General features: G+C 44.0%; 1 protein-coding gene and 1 long non-coding RNA gene across 3 annotated transcripts in view; one reads left to right on the top strand and one right to left on the bottom strand.

Annotated features, from left to right (window-relative positions):
- The first annotated feature begins 503 nt into the window (after window positions 1–503).
- Window positions 504–7,615, top strand: LOC129684741 (uncharacterized). The gene is made up of 4 exons (XR_008721391.1): window positions 504–590; window positions 5,286–5,376; window positions 6,109–6,197; window positions 7,394–7,615. It is a non-coding gene; the product is annotated as an uncharacterized LOC129684741 (long non-coding RNA).
- Window positions 7,616–17,363: 9,748 nt separating this feature from the next.
- The window catches only part of Kif3b (kinesin family member 3B), a 38,213-nt gene continuing 29,334 nt past the window's right edge, over window positions 17,364–26,242 (bottom strand). For both annotated transcript variants that reach the window (XM_055617969.1, XM_055617970.1), the window contains 4 exons: window positions 24,826–24,939; window positions 24,052–24,157; window positions 18,527–18,705; window positions 17,364–18,209 (listed from right to left, as the gene is read on the bottom strand). In XM_055617969.1, coding sequence (XP_055473944.1) covers window positions 18,113–18,209; window positions 18,527–18,705; window positions 24,052–24,157; window positions 24,826–24,939 — 496 coding nt within the window. In that variant the 3' untranslated portion in view covers window positions 17,364–18,112. The remainder of the gene's footprint in view (window positions 18,210–18,526; window positions 18,706–24,051; window positions 24,158–24,825; window positions 24,940–26,242) is intronic.

The following is a 26,242-nucleotide window of genomic DNA, read 5'->3' as shown; positions in this document are numbered from 1 at the left end:
GCGTGGCGGCGGCGCGTGCGAGGACTCGGGCGCGGCCGGGGAGGGCGGGCGCACCGGGACCGGCTGGCGCGAGACCCGGCGCGAGGGCGGCGGTGGGGGAGGGGCGGAGGCTCCACGCGCCCGCGCTGCGTCAGTCGCCCACGGTGGCAGCGGCGGCGGCAGCACCCCCGCGATGGCTAAGGAATGCGGCGGCTCCGCATAACCACGGGGTCAGAGGTCACGGCTCCGGCCTCCGCTTTCCCGCGCTGCAGGGAAACCGAGACCGGACTAGTGGCGTGCCGGGATGGCGAGACGCGGCTTCCCCTTCGACGCTCGGATGCGTGCGTGTCTGCCGTGGATATGTGTGTGTATGTGTGTGCCCGCGTGTGTGTGAGAAAGAAGAGTGAGGAGGGGGAGTGTGGGTTTTTTTTTTTTTTTTGAACAAAAACAAACCGAAAGGACGGCTGGGATTTGTAGTCCTTACTGGAGCCTTAGCCTCTCCCGCTCCGGAAGAAAATGGCTGCCTGAAGGGCTTGGACCACATTTCCCGGCGTGCCCCGGGACCGTATTTTCCGCCCACTCTCTTCCGTACCCCGCTGAGCTCGAGCTCGGTAAAAAGAAAAAAGGGGGGGCGGGAAGTTGGTCAGGAAGGGTTGGGGCGGGGTCTCGCGAGGTTCGGGAACTATCGGAGGCCTGAGGGTTTCTGGGAGGTGTTGCTGGGAAGGGGCGGTGGCTGGACTCCCTCTGGCCGTGGTTAACCCGTTCCATGCTTTTTGGGTACTAGGGGGGGGTCCAGTGAGGGTGAAGATCCGGAGTTGGTAGTCCGCTACCCGCTTCCACTTTTGGCACCCCCCCTAAATAAACAGCTTTCATCTGCACGTATGATGGGTGACAAGAAGCAGGACTTTCCCTTTTGGCCTACCCCTAAATGACTCAACTGGCGCGTAGTCATAAGCAAAGAAACACTCATATCAGTAAAACGGTTATTGCACGGCTGACTGCCTTAGACGGTTACCCATTTCCTCTTGTACTTTCATGCCGCTTTGTAGTTAGAGGGTGCACCTGCAGTCCACAGCCGAATTGCTGCCAGGTGAATTTGGTGATCTGGTGGTAGGTAAAGGTTTAAGGGCCATCCATTTAAATCAAAATGCACTTGAGTGTATTTTTAGAGGGAATACCCTAGAGAGAGTAATGTCCTGATGTCACTCCCTGATGCCTCTCAACCCCACTGAGCCGCAGTTTGATCCCTGTTAGCATTAGTACCCTGCAACATTGATGGGTACAAATTAGCATGGAGTATCTAGAAGATTGAGACAGAAGGTGGAGGATCCTGATATTTTTAGGTTCATGTTAATGTGGTTCTGGCATAGAATGATAGCTGTTATTACAGGCTCACAGACAGTGAGCAATGGAGCCTCTCAGCCTTGATTGCAGTGTTAGATGGAATGAGATTTGGAGCACCCAGAACATACAGTGGTTTTACTTCTTTGTTGGACTAAGGTCTACAGTCAGTCTTGAACTGGATTAGTGAGCCTTTTTTGAAACTGTAAAGAGCTGGGTTTTACAGTCTTTGAAAGGTTTCTGTGGGTGAGGAAACACCCTATGTTCTCTGGTGTTAGCAACATGTGCAGCCAGTGCTGAGACAAAGCCATCACCGAGCAGTCTAACCCTTCCACCTCAGCAGTCCTTTTACCCAAGACGCAAATCCAGTAAGCAAAAGTCTATAGTGAATAGACTATAGGTGAAATTTAGACATTTTTACGCCACCACCACCCCTTCTGATTTTATCATAACAGGGAGAGAAGGAATAACTTCTAAAATGTTACTGGTTTTGACATTTTAGGTTTTGTTTTTTGAGATAGGATCTCACTATGTACTTGTGGCTGTCCTGGAACTCACAATGTAGACTAGGTTATCCCTGAACTCACAGAGATCTACTGCCTTCTGAATGCTGGGATTAAAGGTATATATTAGGATTTTTGTTGGGGGGGGTGGTAGTGCTGGGGATAGAAATGAGGGCCTCACACAATCACTGGGCTATGTCCTAGTACCCTTTATTTTTTCATTTTGAAACAAAAATCTTACAATATAGACAGGTTGGCCTCAGACAGGCTACTATTCTTTTTCCTCTGTCTGCAATTAATATGCCAGGGATTAAAACACACTCCCCACTACCCCTGGCCTTTAGTTGTTTATATTTTTTCAGTGTGCACCTGAAACAGTCACCTCTGAGAGGATAATGAAACTTGCTTCAGATCTTGCAACTTGCTCCATATCTCCAAAACACACACACATTGGGAGAATTAAATAGGCATGATCCACTCTAAAATGCAGGCTTTGTGTTGCTGTGCTGGGAATTGAGCTCAGGACTGTATGTGTGTTGGATGTTTTTCCACTAATCTACCTTCCAAGCCCTTTTTAGCTTGTGACAGATTCTTAGTAAGTCACGAAGGCTGGCTTGACAAGTCAGTCACTCTGCCCCAACCCCTATCTGTGCCACCAGATCTGACTGAATATTCGTGGTTAGAGTATGGACACTGTGGAAAGCAGTTCCTACCCAAAAGTATCCAACTCTTCATCCATGAACACTACTCTAGCCAGAACTCCATTCTGTTCACTGGAAAAGGGAGATTTGCAGATCAAATTTAGGACCATAGGAAGATTGTCCTAGACTCTGTCTGAATGAGCCACTGTACTGCACGGGTCCCTGAAAGCATAGGTGTTTTGGAGACATGAAACAACCCAATTCAGTATTGCTGGCTTTGAAGCAGCAGAAAGCAAAGAACCGTAACAGCCTCTGGACTAAGAAAACTGCGAACAGCAAAAGGGAATTAGGGACCTTAGTCATTCAACCCATTGGAACTGAACTAAGAAACAAGAGTCTCCACAAAGGGAAAATACAAACCTTGATTTCAGCCTCAGGTTGAAGCATTGAACTACTGGAACCCACTCAGTATTTGGATTTCTGGCCCAGAGAAGTATAAGGCGTTTCTAAATGTGTGCTTCAAGCTACAATTTCTTTGTTCACTTCTTAGAGCTGACAAAGGCTAACAGACACTGGCGACTCCATTAGCTTGTCTCAGCAAGCACTGTCTACGTCTCACAAGTGAGTCAGGCTGTGGGAAGAATCCACATGTGAATATTTCAAGATCCCTACCCTAGTAAAATCAAACTAATGATAGTGTCATTGTTAAGCATAAGGAAGAACTGTATAAGGGAACTGGAAATGGGTGAGGCAGCTCATGTCTAATTTCATCAGTTGGGAGGTGAAAGCAGGAAGGTTTTGAACTCAGAGCCAAACTGGGCTACATAATGTGTGTGAAGCCCAGTCAATACACAATGAGATTTACTCTACAAGAGAAAGGAGAGGAGAAATATTTGAAAGTTAAATTTGATTATTAAGCCTCAAGAGACTTTGGAGGTGGTGTTTTTTTTTTTTTTCCAAGTTAATAATCACAAGTGTTTATTGCCAGAAGCAGCAGGCACATCCAAGCTCTGCTTTAGTGTGCTTTTAAGTTGTTTTTATCACAGTACTTTTATTACAAGTCACCTTTGAAAGTTAACATTGGTGCTATGGGCTTACTAAGATAAACAGAACTGCTGTTCAACCCTGCCATTTTGGGGATGAGTCATTCTTTTTACATTAATGAACAAAGTACACAAGTAAGAATAACTGAAACAACAGACACCAGAGACACACAAAAGGACAAAGAGTCCCTGACCCTCAGTGTGATATATTAGCACCAGTTCTGGGCTGGAGCAGAGCACTAAGTTCTCTTACAGAGAATCTGGGTCCAGTTCTTAGAGCCTAAACGGTAGCTCACAACTATCTCATAGGCTGTACAGACATATATGCAGGCAGAACACCAAGATTATATATAAGGGGTTTTTTGTGGGGGATTTTTTTTTAGTTGAAAAACACTGGTGTTCTGGACTCCAGTGGGCCTGAGTTTGAAATTCTGTAGCTTATCTTCAGCTGTGTGGCCTTGAACAAGTTACAAAACTTCAGTAGCACAACACTGTCATTGTACAACAGGGTACAGGAAAAATTCAGAGGGTGATCTAGACAGAGTGGTGCATACTTGCTTATTTGGGAGGCTGAGGCAGGAGAAGCACTTGAATCCAGAAGTTTGAGAACAGCCTGGATAACACAGGGAGACCCCATCTCTAAAGAATAGATGAGATCACAATTGTTCAGCTTCAGCTGTGCAGATGATCAGCTAATGTGGAGCTCTACCACCCCTTCACATATTGCATTTATTTGTGTGACTTTTGCTTGGTAACTGCATTCGGTGCTGTTTGGATTTGTTTCCTGCATCCCCAATACCAGCCATAGTCTCTGGCATGTAGTAGGCAACCAAACTATTGGTATATAAGCCAATCTCAATAGTTCCTTTGTTGTATAAAGTCTGAGGGATGACTCCCTACTGAGTGCTCTCCAACAGTTTCTGGAACTGACTCATAGGGGTGCTGTGGGGGAGAGAGGGAGACAGACAGACAGATGGGGACTAAGACAAGATCTTACCCAAACAGATCGATACAAGTGCTAAGTAGAGACTTCATGGCATTCCCATTGTCATTGTGTTGTCAAATCTGCCTACGTTATGGATGACTTAACTCAGAATTCAAGTGCCATTAACCATCTCTTAAATTCTACTGTTCAGTCTCCCATGACTCTGGGAAGGGTAATTAAAATTACATTACCAAAATGTTTACAGTAGTTATCTCTAGGTTGTGTAAGATCAGGAAGTTTACTGGTAATTTTTTCATACAAAACATTACATTTTAATTTAAAAAGTTTTTCATCTCAAAACCAAAATAGAACATTTATATTAAGGTGGCAGTTTGATAATAGTGATATCATCGTGAATATGATCATTTTTCCTTTACATTTTCCAAATCTAGAATGTATGCTCCTTTATGATGGAAAAGTAAAATTTTCATTAATATCAGTCAATAGTGGACGAACATCTTTAGTAATAAATCCCTCTTCCCACTTTGGTTAGCATTGTAGGGCCCCTTAGAATGGCCCTAAAGGGAGATTTAAGCCAGTTTTTATCAAAATTGTGGGAAATGACAGCTACCTGATTAAGGTTTTCTGGTAGAAACTACTTCATTAAAGGCTCATTCCAGTTTTTAATCTCTCTTAATGCTAGAATAAAAGATGTTTAGAATTACCATACATCCTTTTGATCATATTTAAGCCCTTTCCTCTATAATGATGGGGGGGGGGGCACTTTAAGTGATTTTGTTGTTTGGGGCTGCTTATGTTATTGTTTTGCCTTTTCTGTTGTTTTTTGAGACAGGGTTTCTCTGTGTAGTCCTCGCTGTCCTGGAACTCACTGAAGACCAGACTGGCCTCAAATTCAGAGATTCACCTAACTCTGTGTCCTGAGGGTATGTGTCACCATGCCCGGCTATTTTGCTTTTTGAAGATAGAATCCCACTCAGTAGCACAGGCTGGCTTAGCAATCCCTCTGCTTCAGCCTCCAACTCCTGGGATTCCAGGTATGATTACTGTGGCTCCTATAGTTAGATAGATCACAGCTCTTTGCCCTTGGTGTTGCAGACTCAGGGAAGCCTGCCACCATGTACACAAGAGCACTCCAAGAGCCTTAGAGCTACAGTCAGTCACCCAGGACAAGTTTCAGATGACTCCAGCCTTGACCAACAATGCTAACTGCAAACTCATGTGAGGCCTAGAGCAGAATTACCCAAATAAGCTAGCTCCTGAGCCTACAGAATCAGAGATACTGAGTTGCCGTCATTTGGGAGATAATGGTTGTTTTCAATGTCATAGGAGAACTGAAGTGATTTGTTACATACCAGCTGATACCTAGTAACGAAAGCGCCTCCCTTCTGGGCGGTTGTTACTGTCACTGCCCCCTGGGCAAGGGCTTACACACAATTTCGTAACTGAGTGTTCCCAGATCCTTTGGAGCTCCTGTGGATGAGAGTAGCAGCCACAGCATGGTGCTTTATTTTATCTTGGAGTTCAAGAAAGAGGAGGACTGTCCAGACCTAGGAGTGTCTCTCAGAGGCAGAACATTTATTTGCATTCACCTGTTAAAGGCCAGGCTTTGTTCCCTAGTGCTGTAACAAGACATATTCCACCTGTCTCTGTTCCAGGATTCCGTCCGGATCCGGGATTTAAACTGTTTGCCCACCTTCCTGCTCTGCTTCCATGTTAGCTGAAAGGTCCAAACCACTGCTCTCAGGTGAGTAATCTGTACCCCTTCTTTCCATCTGTCTGCCATATTGTTGTTTTTTGTTTTTGTTTTTATTTTTATTTTATTTTTTTTTGGTTAAAACAGGATCTCATCAGGTAGCCCTGGATGGCCCTAAACTCAATGACATCTGTCCACTTCCAGAGTGCTTTAACTAAAGCTCTGCACTGCCCTGCACTGCCTTGCACTTTAACCATATAGTCTACATTTCTGTGGCCCCATTTTGACTGTAATTTCTATGGGCTCACAAAGACTAAATAAAATAAAAAAGGGCACCACCTCAAGGGTCTCCTGGTCTAATAGGCTCCTAAGAGATGGAAATTGGTAACTCTGCACATAATAGCACATGTGTAATCCCTGCACTTTGGTAGGAAGATTGCCATGAATTTAAGGCTGTCTTTAACTGCATACTGAAAGTATCACAAAAAGCCAGATGTGATAGCACAGACCTATAAGGCCAGCACTTGGGACGAGGAGGCAGGGGATAAATTCAGGGTATTCTTGGGTACATAATGCCTGTGCTACAAGAAACCCTGTCTCAAAACAAAAATGTTTCTTTAGAGAACAACAAAAAGGAAGTAGTGACAAACACAGATGACCTTCATGATGAGCTGATACTTTATCCTGGGCCTTGCAAGCTCCACAAGAGAGTGACTTGGGGAATTCTAGGAACAAGAGCACAATGGAGTGGTTTCAATATATATGTGAAAGTGCAAATGTTGGCGCAGGGCTAGCAGTCTGGTGGAAGCACTGTGGCTAGTGTGCGTGTGTGGTGCTGGGAACCAAACTAAAGGTAAATGTTCTACCTCTGAGCCCTGCAAAGTAGAGGAAAGCATCCCTTGTAACACCGAGGAACCCACAGGAGCTCAGACAGGCGTTCTTCCCCAGCCCACAGCAGGTGCCTTTGCTGAATGATCATTGACACAGCCCTGGGTGCTGACGCTGGTCTGCAGTGTGGAGGAAAACGCAATATTACGTTGTGGAGTTATCCAAGATGGCTCCTGGAATATTTTTCCAGCTGAATTTTTACTGTGTTTTGCCTTCTCTAAAGCCTCCATTCAAGATATAATTAGGGAAACCCAATTTACTCTTAACATTGATGACTTCATTGTCTGCTGCAAATGAGACTTGTCAACCTGATGAAGCCAGAAACTGGCTTAGTCATTGCCTTGTTCTCCCCCTCCTAGCAAGGGCTGCCCCATCCCACAAAACAGCAGGAGTACAACATGATGAACCACTGATAACGTTCTCCTGGGATGGGAGCAGAGTGCTGAACCCTGGGGACCTGAAGCACACGTGGACACAATCCCTGCAGTGCATGGACATATGAAAAGTGATTGCAAGCTCATGTAGCACTTTGTTTATGGAAATCTGCCCTGCTGCTGGAGTTGAGAGACTTCTCGTGGCCAGTGTGGGTGAGAGAGGGATTATTTCCTACTTAACAATTACAGTTATGTTGGGGGCAAAATAAACATATGAAAATTAATTTCCAAACCAGAAGTGGTACATTCCCATAACCCCAGATACTTAGGATGCAATGGCAGGAGAATCTCAAGTTCAAGGCCAGCCTAGGCATTTTAGTAAGACTCCCCAACCCAAAATAAAAAGCAATCACCTTTTCATAATACTAATATTAATAACTCCCTTATAGTACTAATAATTCCTTTAGAAAATAATGGGGACATGAGCTATCCCAGGATGTGGTTCAGTTGATAGTTGCCTAGTGAAAATAAAGTCCTGGGTTTGATCACCAGCAATGAAGAAACTGAATGTGGTGGCACAAGTGTGTAATTCCTGTATTCATGAGAGTGATGAACGATGATCAGAAGTTTATGGTCAGAAAGTAAATTACTAAACAGAAATTCAAGATCATCCTTAGCTATATAGAAAGTTGGAAACCAGCCTGGGCTATGTGAGACCCCACTGGAAAAAAAAAAAAAAAAGATAAAACCTTGAGTCAGTGGAGATTGGCACTTGCCTTCAAATGAAAACTCTTCTAACTCCCAAAACTTGCCTGCCACATAAATGCAGTCCAGCGAAGACCCCAATGTGGTTTTACTCTCAAAATGATCCTAAAAAAGTTCAACTGGGAAAATAGATGCATCACTTTCATTCCAAAATGACCTAACCAGGTGCCATCTAAGAAACCTACCAAGAAAACTATCATGGGATTTAAGGGCCATCATTACTAACAAGAAGCTTAAGAAAACAAACCAGCTCAAGGGCCCAGAGGTCGAGCATAAGCTCCATAAGCTCAGCCATTCTGCTCTACTGCCAAGAAAAGCCTCAAGATTAACGATTTGCTTCTTTCAGCCAGATACTAAACTATATTAGGTAGCTACAACGGAGCAGTTTCAGCAAAGGCAGACAGAACTATTGAACAGTACACAGATAAGTGGCCAGGTGTGTAAGGAATTGTAGTGCACAATGAACGTGACATGTTAAACTAGAGGAGGAGGAGCTGAAGATGGGTTAAGAGCGCTCGCTGTTCTTGTAGAGGATCCATTTGTGTTCTCAGCACCTACTTGTGGCAGCTCACCACTACATGGAACTCCAGCTCCAGGGGATCCAAAGTCCTCTCTGGCCTCAATGGGCACCTACACACATGCCCCCTCATCCCGAGATACACACATAAGCATAGAAATACACTTTTTTCTTTTTTCGAGACAGGGCTTTTTTCTGTAGCTTTGGCTGTCCTGAAACTCACCCTGGAGACCGGCTGGCCTCGATCTCATAAGGATCTACCTACCTCTGCCTCCCCACTGCTGAGACTGAAGGCATGTGCTACCACCATCCACATTTTTTGCCTTAGTAATTCTTAAAGGTTAATAGAAATAGCTCAAATGGTGATGGGTCAGACTGACAAAGGGTAGAAGTATTGGCAGAATTCAGTTTTTATCAAGGATATATGAAGATGACCATAAATTACTGCTGGGTGCCAAAGCTTACGTAGTTGTTTTGGGAGGCAGTTTGGCAATCTGTAACTGAATGATGCTTGTTTGGGGAGAATGGGATTGGAAGATAGATACAGCTAACAGATACCCTGTGATGTATGCTTAGGATTTACCCCAGGGAATATAAGTAAATAGTAGTCTGTGCCTGAGGTTGCTAATACAGCATTGCATAAAATAGTTTAAAAACTGGTAACCCTTTCAGTGACCAGCAAGCCTGTTAAATTCTGGCAACCAGGTGTTGTAAGGTGTCTATTAAAAATAAGTTTACAGTGGTGGGAAGGAAAACAAAGTAAGTTTACATTAGCTTATTACAGAAAGCAATCATGTACTGTGAACGTGTGCTTGTTTCGTTTTGGGTGTTCCAGGTGGAGCCCAGGATCTATGAGGCCAGAGCCTCACATATGTACACTATTTTGAAACACTGGTGCAGAGGACCGAATTTGGACCCTCCCTCAATACTATAGAGATGAGACATCCCCGAGAATCAGGAAGTTAAACTGCTCTGGGCTTATCAGTATCTGGACACAGACCTGGGTACACAGGAACTTTACCCAATGTGGCATCAGTACTACACCATATGCTATTTAGTAATATATGCCTCCTCTTTCATGCCTGAAGGATGGCTGCCTAATCCCTTCAGCATTTCTGCAGGATCTGTTCTACCTAGAGGGGTGCCGTGGCTTCAGAACTCCCTGTTACTGGCACGACTGATCTGGTGCCATACTACCGTTATTGAGTCTTTGCTCCTCAGCATGGCCTGACATCTCCATCTTGTAAGCATTTGGCCTGACTGCAGTGTTTAAATATAGATTGTACATTTAAGCATACATACTATGTAGTATGTAAATGAGAATGTTGTCACGTCTTATCCACCAATTTTTTACACAGATTTGCCACCTTCACGTTGCATGTGGCAGAGTAAAGTCATCACTTGGCAGTCCTGCACTTCAGTCAAGCTCTCATGAGCCTGACTGTGAGGGGCCCTGGGGCTTCCCCTCCAACTCCTGACCACTTAGCACAGTTCTGCAACTGACTTTGCCACCAAGCTTCACCACGATGTGACACACCTCTGTGCAGAAGCTTCATCCTGTGTGCCTAGAGCATAGAACACAGCTCACTGTGAATACATGAGCCTGCCTCCAAGCCCTGACTGCTCTCATTACTGCTGGGGTAAACTTGCAAAGGTAGCAATCACTCCGTGATCCCTTTAGAGCCAAGCGTGGTGGTGTAAGGCAGACAGATCACAGTCAGAACTGGCATGGGATACATAGTAAGTTCAAGACCAGCTTGGTCTACACCATGAGCTCTGGGCCATCCAGGACTATGTAAGAAAACCTAAAGAAGCAAAAAAAAAAAAAAAAAAAAAAAAAAAAAAAAAATGCCCTTTATGTAAATCTGAGCTTGTATCAGTGCTACTACTCTCAGCTGTCAGCTTGGGAAGGGCATGGTCCATGGCTGGAGCCCAGGACAGTTATCAATGACAGCTGGAAATCTTGTTTGCCTGGACAAGGAACATTTCAAAGCCAATGGCCTGCTCTCAATCCCAGCAAGGGACTTACCTCCCAGGCCCTGCTCTACAGTAGTTTGGCCCCATTCCAAGACCACAGTGTCAAGCTGAAACAGTCCTTGGAAAGTGAACAGTGCCAGAGAAAATGCCTGGTAGAGAATTTGCCAACCAAAACCCCCCCAAAATACACATGAATGGCAGATAGGCTTACTGCAGACACTTAACAAAATTGCTTTCTGTAACCTCAAAGGGAAATAATGGTATTCAAGGCTCATTAGGAGAGCATGCTGGGGTACAAACATGGAGAATATTTTATGAACAAAAACGAACTTTGCCTAAGTCACTCAGGTCATCTCTTCAAGGAATTTGGCCAAGAAATACACAGATGCAAAATTATAAAAGGACGAAGAAGGGCGCAAGTTATGAGAGACCCTCCAGCCAAGAGGAAATGGGAGAAAACCAAGATGACTGTGAAAGTTACTAAGCATGGTTCCTGAGGGCCCGTCATCGTTGCACACACCTGAGGTCCCAGCACTTAAAAACCGAGGCAAAAGGCTCTCAAGTTAAGGCCAGCCTGGTCTACATACGCACACTTAAAAGGTCTGGAGAAAAAAAAAAAAGAAAAAAAAAAAAAAACAAACAAACCACCAGATCCTAAGAGAGGAGGAGAAGTTATCCATGTAGGGTGGAAAGAATGTTTTTAGGCAGAGAGCACATGTATGAAACTGCAATCAGGAAAGGAGCCAAATGGAGGCTGTGCCACCTGGTCTCAAAGATCTAAGGAGGCAGTGTGAAGCAAGGGGCAGACCGCAAAGGTACCAAGTACTCAAAGCCCTTTACTTTTCACACACACACACCCCTGCTCAGAAGGGTCATAATACATCTCACTTCCTCTCCCTGTGTCCTGGGCAACACGACCCCTAGCACACAGGTATATACAGGTACAGAGGGTCACAGTCCCCAGAGCTGCAGCAAGAGACCTCTGCCCCTGCACATGACCACCCTGCCAGCAAGTCCCCAGTTGGCTCGCGTAACTGAAGTACCCGGGGACCGGTTAACCACAAACCCAATGATACAACCAAGGCTGCATTGACAACAGCTGCAACAACTACAGTTAGGTCCTCGACAAATGTCACCGACAACTCCACTGGCAGATGTGACCACCACGTGATTCTTGGATACAACATTCCCAGAGTAAACTTCAACCAAATGGCAACTCTAGTTCAAGAGGACCTGCCAAAATCACAGGTCCCAAGATTAAATGTTCAGTGTGAAGTTCAAAGCAGTTTCCAAGATTTAGGATTTTCTCAAATATTTTTTAAAAATAATACCAAAGATGAAAATACAACTATATTGAGCTAGGCAGTAGTGGCACACACCTTTAATCCCAGCACTTGGGAGTTCAAGGCCAGCCTGGTCTACAGAGTTAGTTCCAGGACTGCCAGGGCTACTCAGAGAAACCTACCTCGAAAAACCAAAAGAAAAAAGGGAAGAAGAAAAAGAAAATACAACTAAATTGGCATGAATATCCACTTGGTTCCCCTATCCTGGATCTATACCATCATTGAGATAGTCCCTGGTCCAACTCAAGAGTTCTAATATATTTTAATAATACACAATCCAAATCACTCTTTAAGTAGTTGGTTTCCAGTTAAAGGATTCTGACTGTTTTCCACTAATATGTATTAAGTTGAGGCAGGCTTCTAGTTTCCTGGTTGAACGGGGTGGGAAGGAAAGGCATACTACACATAGTTTGAGTATACTTTATGAACAAAACCTTTGCCTAAGTCACTCAAGTCATCGGTGCTGTGGGAATTTTTTATTACTTTATGTGAATAGGTGTTTTGCTTGTTTTGTTTTGTTTTGTCTGTGTGCCTAGTGGCCATGAAGGCCAAAAGAGGGCCTTGGATCCCCCAGAACTAGAGTTACAGTTCTGAGCCGCCATTTGAGTGATGGGAATCAAACCCAGTGTTCTCAGTTGCTGAGCCACCTCTCCAGCTGATGTGTGAATTTCTTGTTGGTATTTTGAGAACCCAATACTATATAACCTTTCTGTAGAAGTTCTGCATACTTCCCTCCAGTGCGGGTACGGGACTGCGGATGAGTCTTTCCTACAAGGTACAGGGCTGTGCTCTTCTCGCTCCTACAAGGCCTTCACAGGTGCTTCCCAGCTTGTCACAAACTCCTCCTTCCCTTATCCAGCTCACTCTGTACTCTCTGCCATTTCTTTATTTACTAACCCACTATTATTTATTTTTATTTATTTATTTGAGTCAGGATTTCCTGTGTAGCTTTGGCTGTCTTGGACTTGCTTTGTAGACCAGGCTGGCCTTGAATTCACAGTGAACCAGCTGCCTCTGACTCCCAGAGTGCTGGGATTACAGGCGTGTGCCACCACACCCAGCTTTAACTCACTATTCTTATATTATCATGCTACTTCATGGGATTTATGAAAACTCTGTATTTATATACTTTGGGTTTTATTGTTTTTGAGACAGTCTCTAAGCAGCCTCAGCTGGCCTGGAACTTCCTATGTAGACCAGGCTGGCCTTGAACTCACAGAGATCTAGCTGCTTCTGCCTCTTGAGCACTTAGATTAGAGCCTATATGTATATGCTTTTGCTTAACACTTCCCCTTTAAAGTGCAAGCACTGTCCCTTTTCCATGTGCCAGGAACAATCTCAGTGTTGTTACAGCAGTACCTAAATGGCTTGGTACAGAGCAGGCACATGATAATTGTTAAATGATTAGCAGGATTTTCTCTTTTTTTCCTTTCTTTGTAAGATTTATTTATTTTATATATGTGAGTTCTCTGTCTGCATGTACACCTGCATGCCAGAAGAGACCATCAGATCCCAGTATATACGTTTGTAAACCATGTGGTTGCTGGGAATTTAATTCAGGACTTCTCAAAGAGCAGACAGTGATCTTAATCACGGAGCCATCTTTCTAGCCCTATCTGCTTTTCTTTAGAGCCTGCTCCAGATGGTTTCTGAGCCTTTTGGCTAGTATCAAATGTAAAGCTGGTTTGCTCAGTACTGACTCCTGTTTTCCTGTGCTACAGATTGTTCATCACATCTTCATAAACACACAGCCTTATCGTAGCAGTGACAACATTGTTGAACGTTGCTCTGGCACACACTACGCTGATTGCTTTCACTATATTGCTAATCCTCAGAAGGGCTCTGAAAGGCTATTCTCACCCACCTGACAGATAGAGGCTCCAAAATCTAGAGAAGTAAATTAAATTCCTTATATTCAAAGTGCTAGAGAACCAAGTCAGTGATAGAATTCAAACCCAGCTTAGAGTCCAAGCACTGGGGTTTTGGTGGTTTAAATGAGAGCCATCCCCCATAGGCACATAAATTTAAAACTTGGTCCCCAGTTGGCAGCTGTTTAGGAGGTTGTGGAACTTTGAGGCTTGCTGAAAGAAGTTACATCACTGGGGGCGGGCTTTACGAGGATATAGCTTGCCCACTTCCGGTTCTTCCTCTCTGCTTCCCTCGTGGTTGAGATATGATCTCTGAGCTTTTTGCTGCTTGCTGCCATGCCTCCCTGCCATGATGAACTCCTACCCTCTGAAACTGTGAGCCAAAATCAACTCTTTCTTCTATAAGTTGTGTTTGGCCATTGAATTTTATCATAGCAACAGATGAGGAACAATCTGAGGTTCCTCTTGTTGGTTCCATTTCTCTGGAGGAGGTGCTCAACCTGCTGAGGTTCATCTAGCATGCCTTGGAATGTGAGAATCCAGAAGACATAGGCCCATTTGTAACATTTTGGCTTCCTGATGGTATACAGATAAGACACAGGTATATCTTAAAGTAAATTGTATAATGTTATAATACCTTTAAAAGAACTTTAAAAAACAAAATACAAAGTTGAAAATGTCCATGCCTCTTGCTCAGGTCCAAGTACCTCAGGTCAGGAACTGCTACAAAACATGACACACCTTTTTTGTCTTTATTTTCTTCTGTCCTTCCTTCCTTTTGGTGATGCAGGGGATCAAAGACAGGGCCTTGCACATGGTAGGCATGCCTCCAGCCCTGTCCTCATTTTGTCACTCTCCTAGCTGTGTTTTTAAATGTTGGTATTATAATCCAATGCTGATGTTCTCCTCTAACTAGGAACAGTCTAAATGTTGAAAGAAAACCACAGCATATCAGCTATGGGCAAGTCATTTTGAAAGGCACTAATCATTTACAAGGACACCTTTTTGTAGATACAATAAATCTGATTGATTTTTATTACACATCTTATTTAGAATCACTTTTACAACGCTAGACAAAGAGATAATACAAATAAATATCAGTTGTAAAACTTAAAGAGTCCCAAGTATTGGCATATCCTTTATCTAAAGACAGCCAAAGAGAAGGTCAAGATCAATAGTAACTCCAAAGAGCCATCAAGCCCCCGGCTCCTGCCTGCCCACATCACTCCTTTCATAAATAACCTCAGAAGCATCTCATTCAAGAGATGGGCAGAGAAGAAGGTCTACAATCGAAAGTACCAGACCAAGACTTGTAACTGTGGGGGCGTGCTGTTCTCACCTAGTTCCCTCTGAGCTGTGTCATTATGGCTTTTAGAGTACATTAGTAGCCCCATTTCATCCACATATGGCGTCTGGATGGTCCAAGGTGTTCACAGTACCCCTCAAACTCAAGAGGCAAAAGTGAGGCAGAACTTATAGCCTATGTTAGCAGGGAATCGACACTTCTCAGAAACTTGGCAGAGTCTACATTCAGTGAGGGAGGACTTAATAAGAGTCAGGAAGAGCAGACAATGGCCCGTGCCCGAGCTGTACCGTACTCCTTGGTCACGGAGGTGGAGGTGGAGCAAATCAAGCAGCATGCAGGCATCAGACAGGGAGCAATTCAATGTATGTCAGTCTTAAGAAAGTGCTTCATGCCTATGGTTTGTGGCCTCTGATTCTGACTGTAAGGGTCTGGAAACTTATCATTTGAAGCCAGATACATTCTATTGATCAGAGGAAAAATGTTCGATGAGGATTGTATGCGCAGCCTCAAACTCTTCCCAGATGGGCTTCTTAGATCCTTCAAAAGACTTGCTTCTAGACTACAGTAGCTACTGCAGGCATGAAGTCCTTCCAGCATCCCAGAACACTCTAGAAAACTATCAACATAAAGCTTTGGTCCCTCAATGAGCTTGATATGTCCTTTATACTCTTGGCTCAATTCAGAACTCAAAACAGCAGCATTCTGGGGGCAGCAAGACATTTTTACCATCTGCTATCTTCAGTATCGGATCCATGTTGAGAGGAAAGCACCAGAGGCTGCCTGGGGGGGACAGCTTCATCGCCACATGGGCAGCCTTCTACTTGGTGTCCACAGACCACTTCAGGAACACAGCTGAGAATAGGGCAAGCTTGCTTTAATAACATGTCTGCTGGCTGGCTTTTTTCCTTTTGTCTTCTTGGAAAAGTTCTAAGCTAAGTGTCACTTAACACCCGCCCCCATCATCAGACACTAGTATGAAGGTATGACATTACCTTAAGTTTGCAATCCTTCTCTTTGCTGCACAAATGTTTCAGCCTACAGAATTCAGCTTAGCTGTGAGGAAATGTGGTAAGAGAGACCAGTATCACCAGCAGACAGCCATCTTGGACCATACATCTCATCATTTGGTTCCAATTCAAAAAGGCAAGTTCTTAGTACATAAGGAAGAAGCAGGGTTTGAGCCCAAGAAAAGATGAGGACTAGTTCCATGACATCCGAGGAACTGCTGAGTAGGGCTCTGGGCTCAGAAAGAATGCTCACCAACACGGATCTCCATTCTACAGAATGTCAAGACATTGCACCTAGTACCCCCATCTTCCCATGGGTTCTGATCAAGAAATGTACTTGGAGAACAAGCAGCTGAGTTAAAACATATCTCAAGGCCCACCTGAGTTGCCACCTTCCTGAGGCACCATGCCAGCAAGGTGCACCAGTGTGACAGACTTGGGGACTCACACTGTCCCCTCAGGCTTGGATCATGGACTCAGACACAACATGGGGCATGCTGCTAGCTTGGATTAGTCATTCTGTTGGCCTTTAACATAGACAAAGGCAAAGACTGAACATTGGCGTATTTCTTAAACTGTGAAAGTTTTCAGTCTCTCTTACATCCAGAGCACAGGCGCTACTGTGCGTGCACAGTCCCACACACTCATGCATTTCTCTTGAGGAAAATGAGTAACTATCACCTAATGTCCAACATAAACAAAGCTGGAGGTGCCATACTATGAAGAACCAAAACTCACAAACCAAACTACTCTATGTAAACGGGAAGCATGAACTCTCCTCTGACCCTCTGCACTCACAGCCTCTGCTTGTCAGCACCCAGGGCTCTCCCCACGGAGTCATACTTCTAGGAGTCAGTGGGTTTCTGCTCCAGGCAGACAGGCTTCCTTTGCTGCCATTTCTGTATTCTCTTTCATCCTTCTCTACATCTGCCTGCTCATTCTTCTGCTCCCGTGATAGTATGGACCCAATGGGGAATTCAGAAGTGCCCTTCCTGATGCCTCCCCCAATGCTAGTCCCATCAGAAGAGGCAGAGCCAGCTTCCCTTCTCCCACACAAAGGCCCACCTCGAAGCACACTCTGTAGGCACACACTGCAGGTGGTTTACATGAGTCCGCTCAGAGCATGTGTACTTGGGGAAGGACGGTGATAAATGAAGAGTAAAGTGACGTGGTAGATGGACATGGCACTGGTTTATAGACTTAGGTCTTTAACAAAGATGGTCATGGTTTTGAGGTTTTAAAAAAGCTGTTTCCCCAAACTCTCCCAGGACACAAAGGGAATGTCTTTTCTATTGCTTCTAACATCAAGTCCTTCTGGAGTAGGAACTGGAAGCCATTGCCCCATTCAACAGGTTCCACAGGCAGATCTACCCCTGCTGAGGAGCCGGGAAGATGGACCATTGATTGTGCCATCCTGGGGCTTGGCTCCACGTGAGATCTCTCATTTCACCTGACAAAAAAGCAGGCACCTATTAGAGTTCTAGGGTTTCACGTCTCAGCTCCATTGTCACTTTACACCGAGGCTCCACACACATGGTCCTAAGGAGACCTCGACTCCACATTGTTTAACAAGAAGGGAGCTTGGTTGTCAAGACAAAGCTAGAGGCGAGGAGAGGGAGGGAGAGTGGGGAGGGGAGAAAGAAGGAAAGCAAGGTCATGGTCATTCTCTTGCTGTCCACTTGAACTTTGCACTTTACCTTACCCATGCATTTCTGAGATGCTAATTAAAGGGCACTTCCCAGAGGAGCTAGTGCCAGACCAGGACCAGCGTGTTCGGGCAGATTAAGTTGGCAATTCTGCAAAAGGCCATCACTCCTCCTTGGGGGGATGGTTCAGGGTTTAGGCTCATCATCTCTGCAGTATTGTGCTCGCTCTTCTCTCAGAAGACAATGCTGTTCCCACCCTGGGAGGGGGTGCTGGGTTACTTGGGAACCAGCCCCCGAGACTGTGGGTAAAACTGAGATGCAGGGTTTCCTGAGGAGGAAGAGGCAGATCCTGATTTCCTGCCACTCTTGGGCCTGCAAAAGTCAAATGCATGTGGACATTACCAAGTGGCATGCACATTTGAAGGTGGCCTTTCCTCAATAGCCTGAAAACCAGACTTCTTTGAACTGTATAAACCCATTAGACTAGACTAGCATGACCCACTGGGCCTGGCTAACCCACCTGCCAGGAGATGTGTGAAACCTGAAAGGAGGGGCTTGGGTGCTCAGCAAGTGCAGGCCAAAATAAACAAGGGCTGGGACCACGGCCTCCTGAGTGCTGGGATTAAAGTATTCACTATTACACCTGGCTCAAACGTCCTTTCAAACACAGGTCACCAGAAGCCACTTACCTGCCCTTGGGTTTTCTGTTTGCCGTGCTTTCAAAGGATGATGCATCCACTTGAATCTCATCTTCATCCTGCAGAGCTGCATCCAGTGCAGCCTGGACCTTGGGTGAAATGGCTGGGCCCTCATAGTCTCTGGTCGTCCGGCTGGGCATATCTAACTCCAAGAGCATGATGTTCTCTGCCTGCGGAAGCACAGCAAGATATCAGCAAGTACAAGGAAGCCACACACCCTCTGAAACAGAATTGCAAGCTACTCGATATTAAGAGCCTCCCAGGAGGGCTGATGAGATGGCTTGGCAATTAAAGGTGCCTGCTATTAAGCCTGATGACCTGAGTTCAGTCCTTGGAGCACATATAGTAGAAAGAGAATTGACTCGAACAAGTCCTCTGATCTGCGTGCACACACACACACACACATATAATAGAAAAAAGTTTAAAAGAAGCCTATCTAGAATAGTTATGTGTATATATATTTGTATTTGTACATATGTGTATGAAGCCAAATGTTTTCTATTGCTCACTTTTTAAAATTTTTATGTGCATTGGTGTTTTGCCTGCATGTATTATGTATTTCAGATGCCCTGGAACCGAAGTTACAGGCAGGTATGAGCTACCATGTAGGTTCTGAGAATTGAACCAGGGTCCTCTGGAAGAGCAGCCAGTGCTCTTAATCACTGAGCCATCTCTCCAGCTCTTGTGTGTGTGTGTGTGTTTTTTTTTTTTAAGACAGGGTCTCCCTGTAAATCCCTAGCTCAGCTGGAACTCATTATGTAGACCAGGCTAACCTCAAACTCACAGAGATCCAACTTCCTGTGCCTCCCAGGGGCTGGGGTTAAAGGAATGCACCACAATGGCAAGCTTCACCTTATTTTTTGAGACAGGTTTATCTATGTGAACCTGAATTGACTAATTCAGCTAGACTAGCTGAGCTTTAGGCCTTGAAAATCCTCCTGCCCACCTCAGCACTGGAACAGCTGGTGCATGCTACAGCTCCCAGCTTTTCATATGAGTACTTGGGATTTGAATTCAAGACCTCATGGTTGTATGGATACCAACTGAACCAATTCCACAGCCCCAGAAAATCTCTTATGATTTTTTTTCCTGATGGGATTAAAAGTGATGTTTTGGGTTTTGTTTGGTTGAGTTCCCTCCGGTACCCCCAGGGTTTCTTTGTGTAGCCTTGGCTGTCCTGAAACACATTCTGTAGACCAGGCTGGCCTTAATTTCAAGAGACTCAACTGCCTTTGCCTTCTGAGTGCTGGGATTAAAGGCCTGGGCAATCACTGCCTGGCTTTACTTTTAAACATGCTACTTGCTATTAGCCATCTTAAAATGTGGTATTTAGTATGTTCTTAATTCTGTACAATTATCACAAGATACTTCCAGAATATTTTATCGCCTCCTAAAGAAAAATCCTGTATGTTGACATATTTACCCAAATCTCTCCTTCACTCAGCCCATGACAAGCACCAACATGCTTTCTGTGTCTATGGATTGGTCTATTCAAGCTGTGTCACATATGGCCATTGATGTCTGGTATTTTCACTTAATTTTTTGTTTGGTTTTATCAAGACATGGCTTCTCTGTGTAGCCCTACTGTTCTGGAACTCACCATGTAGATGGGACTAGCCTCAAACTCAGATGTTTCACTTAATATTATGTTTATTAGTCATCTGTATTGCAATCCAGACCAATTCTTCATTCCCTTTTTATGGCAAATAAAAGTTACTGCACAAATATCCCATTTCATGGTCATTCATCAGTTGATGGGCATTTGATTGGTTCTGACTTTTGAATATTGAACAAAAAGCCACAATGACAATCATCATATACAAGGTTTTGGGTAAACATGTGTCCTAGTTTCTTTTCTGTCGCTGCAACAAATGCCATGACCAAAAACAATCTCGAGGTCAGGGGAGGGGAGATTTTATATTATACTTCAGATTATAGTTTATCATGGAGGGAAGTCTATCAAAGCAAAAAGTTGAGGCAAGGACCTGAAGGCAGGCCTGCTTACTATTCCATGCAGTATTAGCTCCGACCAGGGAACACATTAACAGCAGGGCAGTATAGTGGGAACCATGGAGAAATGTTGCTGGCCAGTCAGCTCACTCACTGGCACATACTTGGCTAGCTTTCTTATCCAGCCCAGGAACACCTACCTAGGGATAATGCCAATGACGGTGGGCTGGGCCCTCTTGCATCATGATAAATCCCCACAGGCCAATTTGATCTAGACAATTCTTCGGTCAAAGCTTTCCTCTCAGATGATGCTAGGCTCGAGCTAACTCGGACAACATATATTTTCAATTCTTTGGTGTAAACACAGCATCCGGTGTGTACTTAAGGTAATGCATGTTTTGAATTATTTGGTGGATGGAATGTTTTACAGATGTGTGTTAGATTTAATTTGTCTTATATTGCTCAGATCTATTTCCTTGTTAATTACTTGAAACTGTAGTAGGGAAAATGTAGTAGTGAAACCACCAACTACTATATGACCTGTTTCTCTCCTCAATTCACTGAGTCTGGTTCATGTTTCTAGGCTTTGCAGTACACGTGATTGTAAGTAAGTGCTAGCATCTTCTGGGAACCTTTATGATTATATAATGTTCTTTATCAAAGAACAATTTCCCCTCATTTTCTATGCTATTTACAGATCATTTTAGCTGTCTTAAATTCTCTGTTTCTGTCTCTTTCTCTTTCTGTATGTGTGTGTGTGTTGGGGGGTTGTGTTCTCCTTCTAGGTGGCCTGAAACTCACGGCAGTCCTCCAGCCTCATCCTCCCAGGTGTGAGCCATCACACTCAAGACAGGTGATTTTAATTCTCTATCCCGAGTTTATGAATTTTTCTGCTTTTTTTGTTTGTTTTGCAATAAATATGTCTCGTACAAGATATAAAGAAGAAAACAGTTGTCATCAATAGTTGACACAGTTGTTCCAGCGCTTTGGGAGGCAGCAGCTTCTGTGTGCTCCTGGCAGCAGGTACAGGGCAAGTATACACTTGTGCTTCATTTGAAGGAGCAGTTTTTGGGCCTGCTTCATAACTGGTTTGTGAATTGCCTCCATCATGGAACATCATGAAAGAGCCCTTCCTACCTCCTAAGGCAAGTGTGCAGAGAGAGCAGCAGCAGCACTCCACAGTCCCTGGCCACCACCTCCAGGAAGCCTAGCCCCAGGGCTCCAGAGGCCAGGAGGGGCCCATTCATTAGTTTAAATATCCAGACAGGGCACAGAATTTCTCCACTGAGGCAGGCTGATTACTAAGCATTAAGACTTACTGCTTTCAATTCCACTTTTGGTCATGTCTGTCCCCTAGAAAGCCACACAATTTATTTGTGCATTTTTTTAAAAAACTTTTTTTTTAATTAATTACAAAAACTTGCCAAGTTATGCACCATCTGAAACTGCTAGAAAATGCTTCTGAGGCTTCTGCCTGACCCCCGCCCTTCTTCCTCCCTATAAACCCTGCACAACAGCAGTTTTTGCTCTTCTTTCTCTATTTTACATGACTGAGCACCCAGTTCATCTGGCCCTCGCTTGAAGGGAGATGAACTTTAAAAAAATTTTTTTAACTGAACCCAGTTATGATGGCTCACACCTGTAATCGCAGTGCTTGAGAGACTAAAGTAGGAGGATTGCCTAGGTTTGAAGATATTTTGGGCTACATACAGGCTACATACATTCTAGGCCAGGTTGAGCTATAGAATATGATCCAGTGAAAATCTTTCAGTACAAAAATAATACAGGTTGCCCATAGTTGCAAAATACAATTATATAAAGTGAAGGAACTTTAAATTGAGTATGCCTTTACCAATAAGAGGTAAGCAGTTCATGTTCTCATGTATTTCATACACTGCACAAACTTTTTAAAATTTTGTTTGTTTTGTGCGTTTGTTGAGATAAGGTTTTTATATGTAAACTTGGCAAGCCTAGAACATGTTATATAGACCAGGCTGGTCCTTTAGTTACTTTCTGCATGCTGGATTGCAGATGTGTGTCATCATGAGTAGTACAAACTGTTTTAGAACTTAGTAATACATAATGTCTCCCAGTCCATCACTTACCAGCTACCTGCCCTCTAAACAACAGGACTGACTGCACAGGGAAGATAAGATGGGAGAGTTTAATCAGAGAGGACAATCAGACATCAGGTATAGGCCCAGCACTCAGGAAGTATTGACAAACAGAAAATCTACAGCATTTTATTGCAAGGTATTTTGGGGTACTTAGACAGTGCTCAATTTTGTCATCTTAAGTGATTATGCAACTGACACACGTGTTAAATGGGAGTAGTAGTTCCCTAGGAAAGGTCCATATCCAACCACTAAATATCTGTATCTTTCTGAAGTTCCCACAGAACTGTCTGCACTTCCTTAGCTATTAATGTCTACTGGTCTTCGCGGACAGAGTGCATGTTCCCCACTCCTGCCTTGTTCTAAAGGTCTGTATCTCACTCTACCTTTCTTGTTTTCAATCTGTATGTGAGAATGCAGGTGTATGTACATGGAGGACAGAGAACAAACTCAGGCATTATCCTCAGGAATGCTCCCCCTCTCCTTTGAAACAAGGTCTTTCACTGGCCTGGAGCTCACCAATTAGGCTAACTGGCTGGCCAGTGGGACCCAGGGATCCTCGTCTCTAATTCCCCAGTATTGGGGTTACAAGGGCACAACACCAGAGATGGCAAGATAGCTTGTGAGGAAGGGAGCATGCCACTAAGCCTGTCAACTTCATACCCAGGACGAGCATGGTAAACGGAAAGAACAGACTTCTGCAAGCTGTCCTCTGACCTCTAAGTGGTCATTTACTCATTTTTATTTACTCAAAATAAAATGTAATAAGAACATGTTTGTCACCATGCCTGGCTTTTCCTTTTTTTTTTTTTTTTTTTTTAATATACATTGGTGTTTGACTGCATGTATGTCTATGTGAAGATGTCTGGTCCTCTGGAACAGGAGTTACAGACAGTTGTGAGCTGCTTTGTGGGTGCTGGGAATTGAACTCGGGTCCTCTGGAAGAGCAGTCAGTACTCTTAACTACTGAGCCATCTCTCCAGCCCTGACACCTGGCTTTTTAATGTGGTTTTTGGGGCTTGAACTCAGGTCTTCCTGCTCAAAAGACAAGTACTTTACCAAGGTGGCCACCCGCAAGCCCTGACTTTCCACTTAGTTGTCATCATCCTGTTATTTCATGTATTATTTGTTTAATTATTGTACATGTATAAACCTTTTGACTCGGCATAATGTTGTCTGAGGATTTCTCAAACCTAAACTCCTCTGAAAGAAAAACTATCACACAAAAGAAACATTGGGTCTGGTGAAATGGCTCTGAGGCTTAAAAATGTTTGCTGCCAAGCCTGACAACCTGACTTTGATCCTTGAGACCCACACAGTGGAAAAGAAAACCAACTTCCACAAGTTCTCTTCTGATACCTGCTGTGGCGTGCGCATGCCTCCCTGCCCCACCACCATATAGGCACACATTTAAAAACTGAATGTAATAAAGTTCACAAACGGCCTTCTCACCCTGTATCGGGGCTCCGGCCGAATCATCATGGACATCCGTGCGTGCTGGCTCAGTGGCCTCTTGTATCCTACAGCAGAGACTGGCCGCTTCATCATCTGCTGGTTCCTGAAAACAGATGACAGTTGTGGATATATTTTAGAGAAGGAATTAAAGTGGTTAAGGCCCTGGTGGAATATACCCCACAGCCCAGGGAGAGGCTAATGGGATAAGTATTCAGAGAACACTCTAATAAGTACTCCAAGCCAGGGAGAGAACTCAAGACAGTAACTCCTGAACTAAGGCTGACAGGAGCCGGGTGCTAAATGCTTAGGCTTTTTGCTGGAGGTGACATCTGATTCAAATGTGGGCCCCACACTTCTTTTAACCTGGAAGGGATCCCAATCACTGTCTTGTTCTCAGACAGCCAACAAACATAGGTGCCAGCGCTACTATTCCTGCATCCTTGACAGACAGCTCTATATCCCCAGAATGGCCCAGGTGTAGACAGACATACAAAATAACTGCTTTGTCTGTGGCCTAACACACCTCACTTGATAGGGAAAAGGAACATTTGAGATCATGGGAAAGGCTATAACTGACTAGTTCGCAGGTGATGAAGCCTCCCAGTTTCTAGCATCATATTTGGTACCCAGCTTGTAACCCCTGGGCCTGTGCCTGTCACAAAATCAGGTAGGCCAGCTCCAAGTTTCAATGCACTCTCCCCAGATCCCAGTGACTCAGTTAGATCCTGCAATATTCTTTTTGAAGTCTACTTCAGGTCAACAGTAACTTACTCCAGTCTAGTTATAGGATGTAATTTCCAATGGTCTTCTTCATCATCAAAAAAGGATCTATTCATAATTTTATTCTTCTCTTCCAATGGAATAAAATTTTCTATAATAAGATGCCTGTAAGAATACACATAGATGAATACAGATGAAGAATGCACACAGAGCCAGGCAGTGGCATACACCTATAATCTCAGCTACTTGGGAAGCTGAGGCAAGATGTTCCCTTGAGTCTATGATGCCATCCTGGGCTAGAATGAGATCCTTTCTTCAGAAACAACAACAAAATAAATCAGTGTTGTCTATCAGTGAACATGAGTGTATGGAGAAAATAGTCAAGTCACTCAGCAAACATTTATTGCACAAGTACTATAGGCCAGTATCATACACAGAGCTGATATAAAAACATGAAAGACACCTGTTCCTCACCTGAGAAAGAGATACTAGTACAGCACTAATAGGTGCTAACAATGGTCTGTCTCAGGAATATAAATGTCAATCCTACCCAGGCTCGAGCAGAATAAGGATGTGAGTGGACAAAGTTTATGTGTGTGTGGTGTGAGGGGGTGACCGAAACCATCCTTGGGCAAACATTTGCTACCCAAAGTATCTCTTATACTGCTGAATATAGGTTAGAGATGAAATGGCTCACTCAGACCTATGGCTTGCTGCCCAAGCTGGAATACTGTGTATTCTAAGCATCCAGGTTAGTAAGAAGATTGAATAGAAGTTCTTTGAACACCAAAAATAAAGGTGATTCCCGAGAAGAGCCTCTGACTAAGCAGTGGCCAGGAAGAGCATCAGACAGCCTGGCAGGTTATATACGCTGCAGTCCTAGGACTTGCAGGCTGAAGCTGGGGGATCATGAATTCAAGATCAGCCAGGGCTATGCAATGAGTTACAGGCCAACCTGGGCTACTAAGCAAAATTAATAAAAAGAAAAATATTAAACAGGAAATGGGAACCCACTAGGTTATCTCTATGGTTGTGATTGGTCTGAATCTGCCTCTGTTATTCCAAAGCCTCAGGACAAACAATGCCAAAGGGATGTTACTATGGGATGCAATAGGCCAAATGTCTCAGAAGTACAGGGTGCTAAAGATGTTTAAAAAAGAAAGGGAGATTATAACAGTGAAAATGGCTTCCTCAAACAGTTTGAGGATGTGACATTTTCTCTTTCTTTTGTTTGTTATTTTAAGAACTATTTTTCACAACATGATTACAAAGGTTCTATTTATGTATTAGAAAATATAATTCATAATTCCAGTATTTAGTGATGACTGTTACTAGTATTTTGACAATTCTTGTTCTTTTGTCTTTTTTCTAGGAGTACGTGCCTACAAAGCGGACTGCTATAGTGAAATTTCAATTTTATTTGTGTGTGTGTGTGTGTGTGTGTGTGTGTGTGTGTGTGTGTGTGTGT

Source organism: Psammomys obesus, unplaced genomic scaffold (assembly GCF_907164565.1).
Source record: "Psammomys obesus unplaced genomic scaffold, mPsaObe1.curated_primary_1811, whole genome shotgun sequence".
NCBI classification, from domain to species: Eukaryota; Metazoa; Chordata; class Mammalia; order Rodentia; family Muridae; genus Psammomys; species Psammomys obesus.
This window is presented reverse-complemented; position numbering and strand designations above follow the sequence as displayed.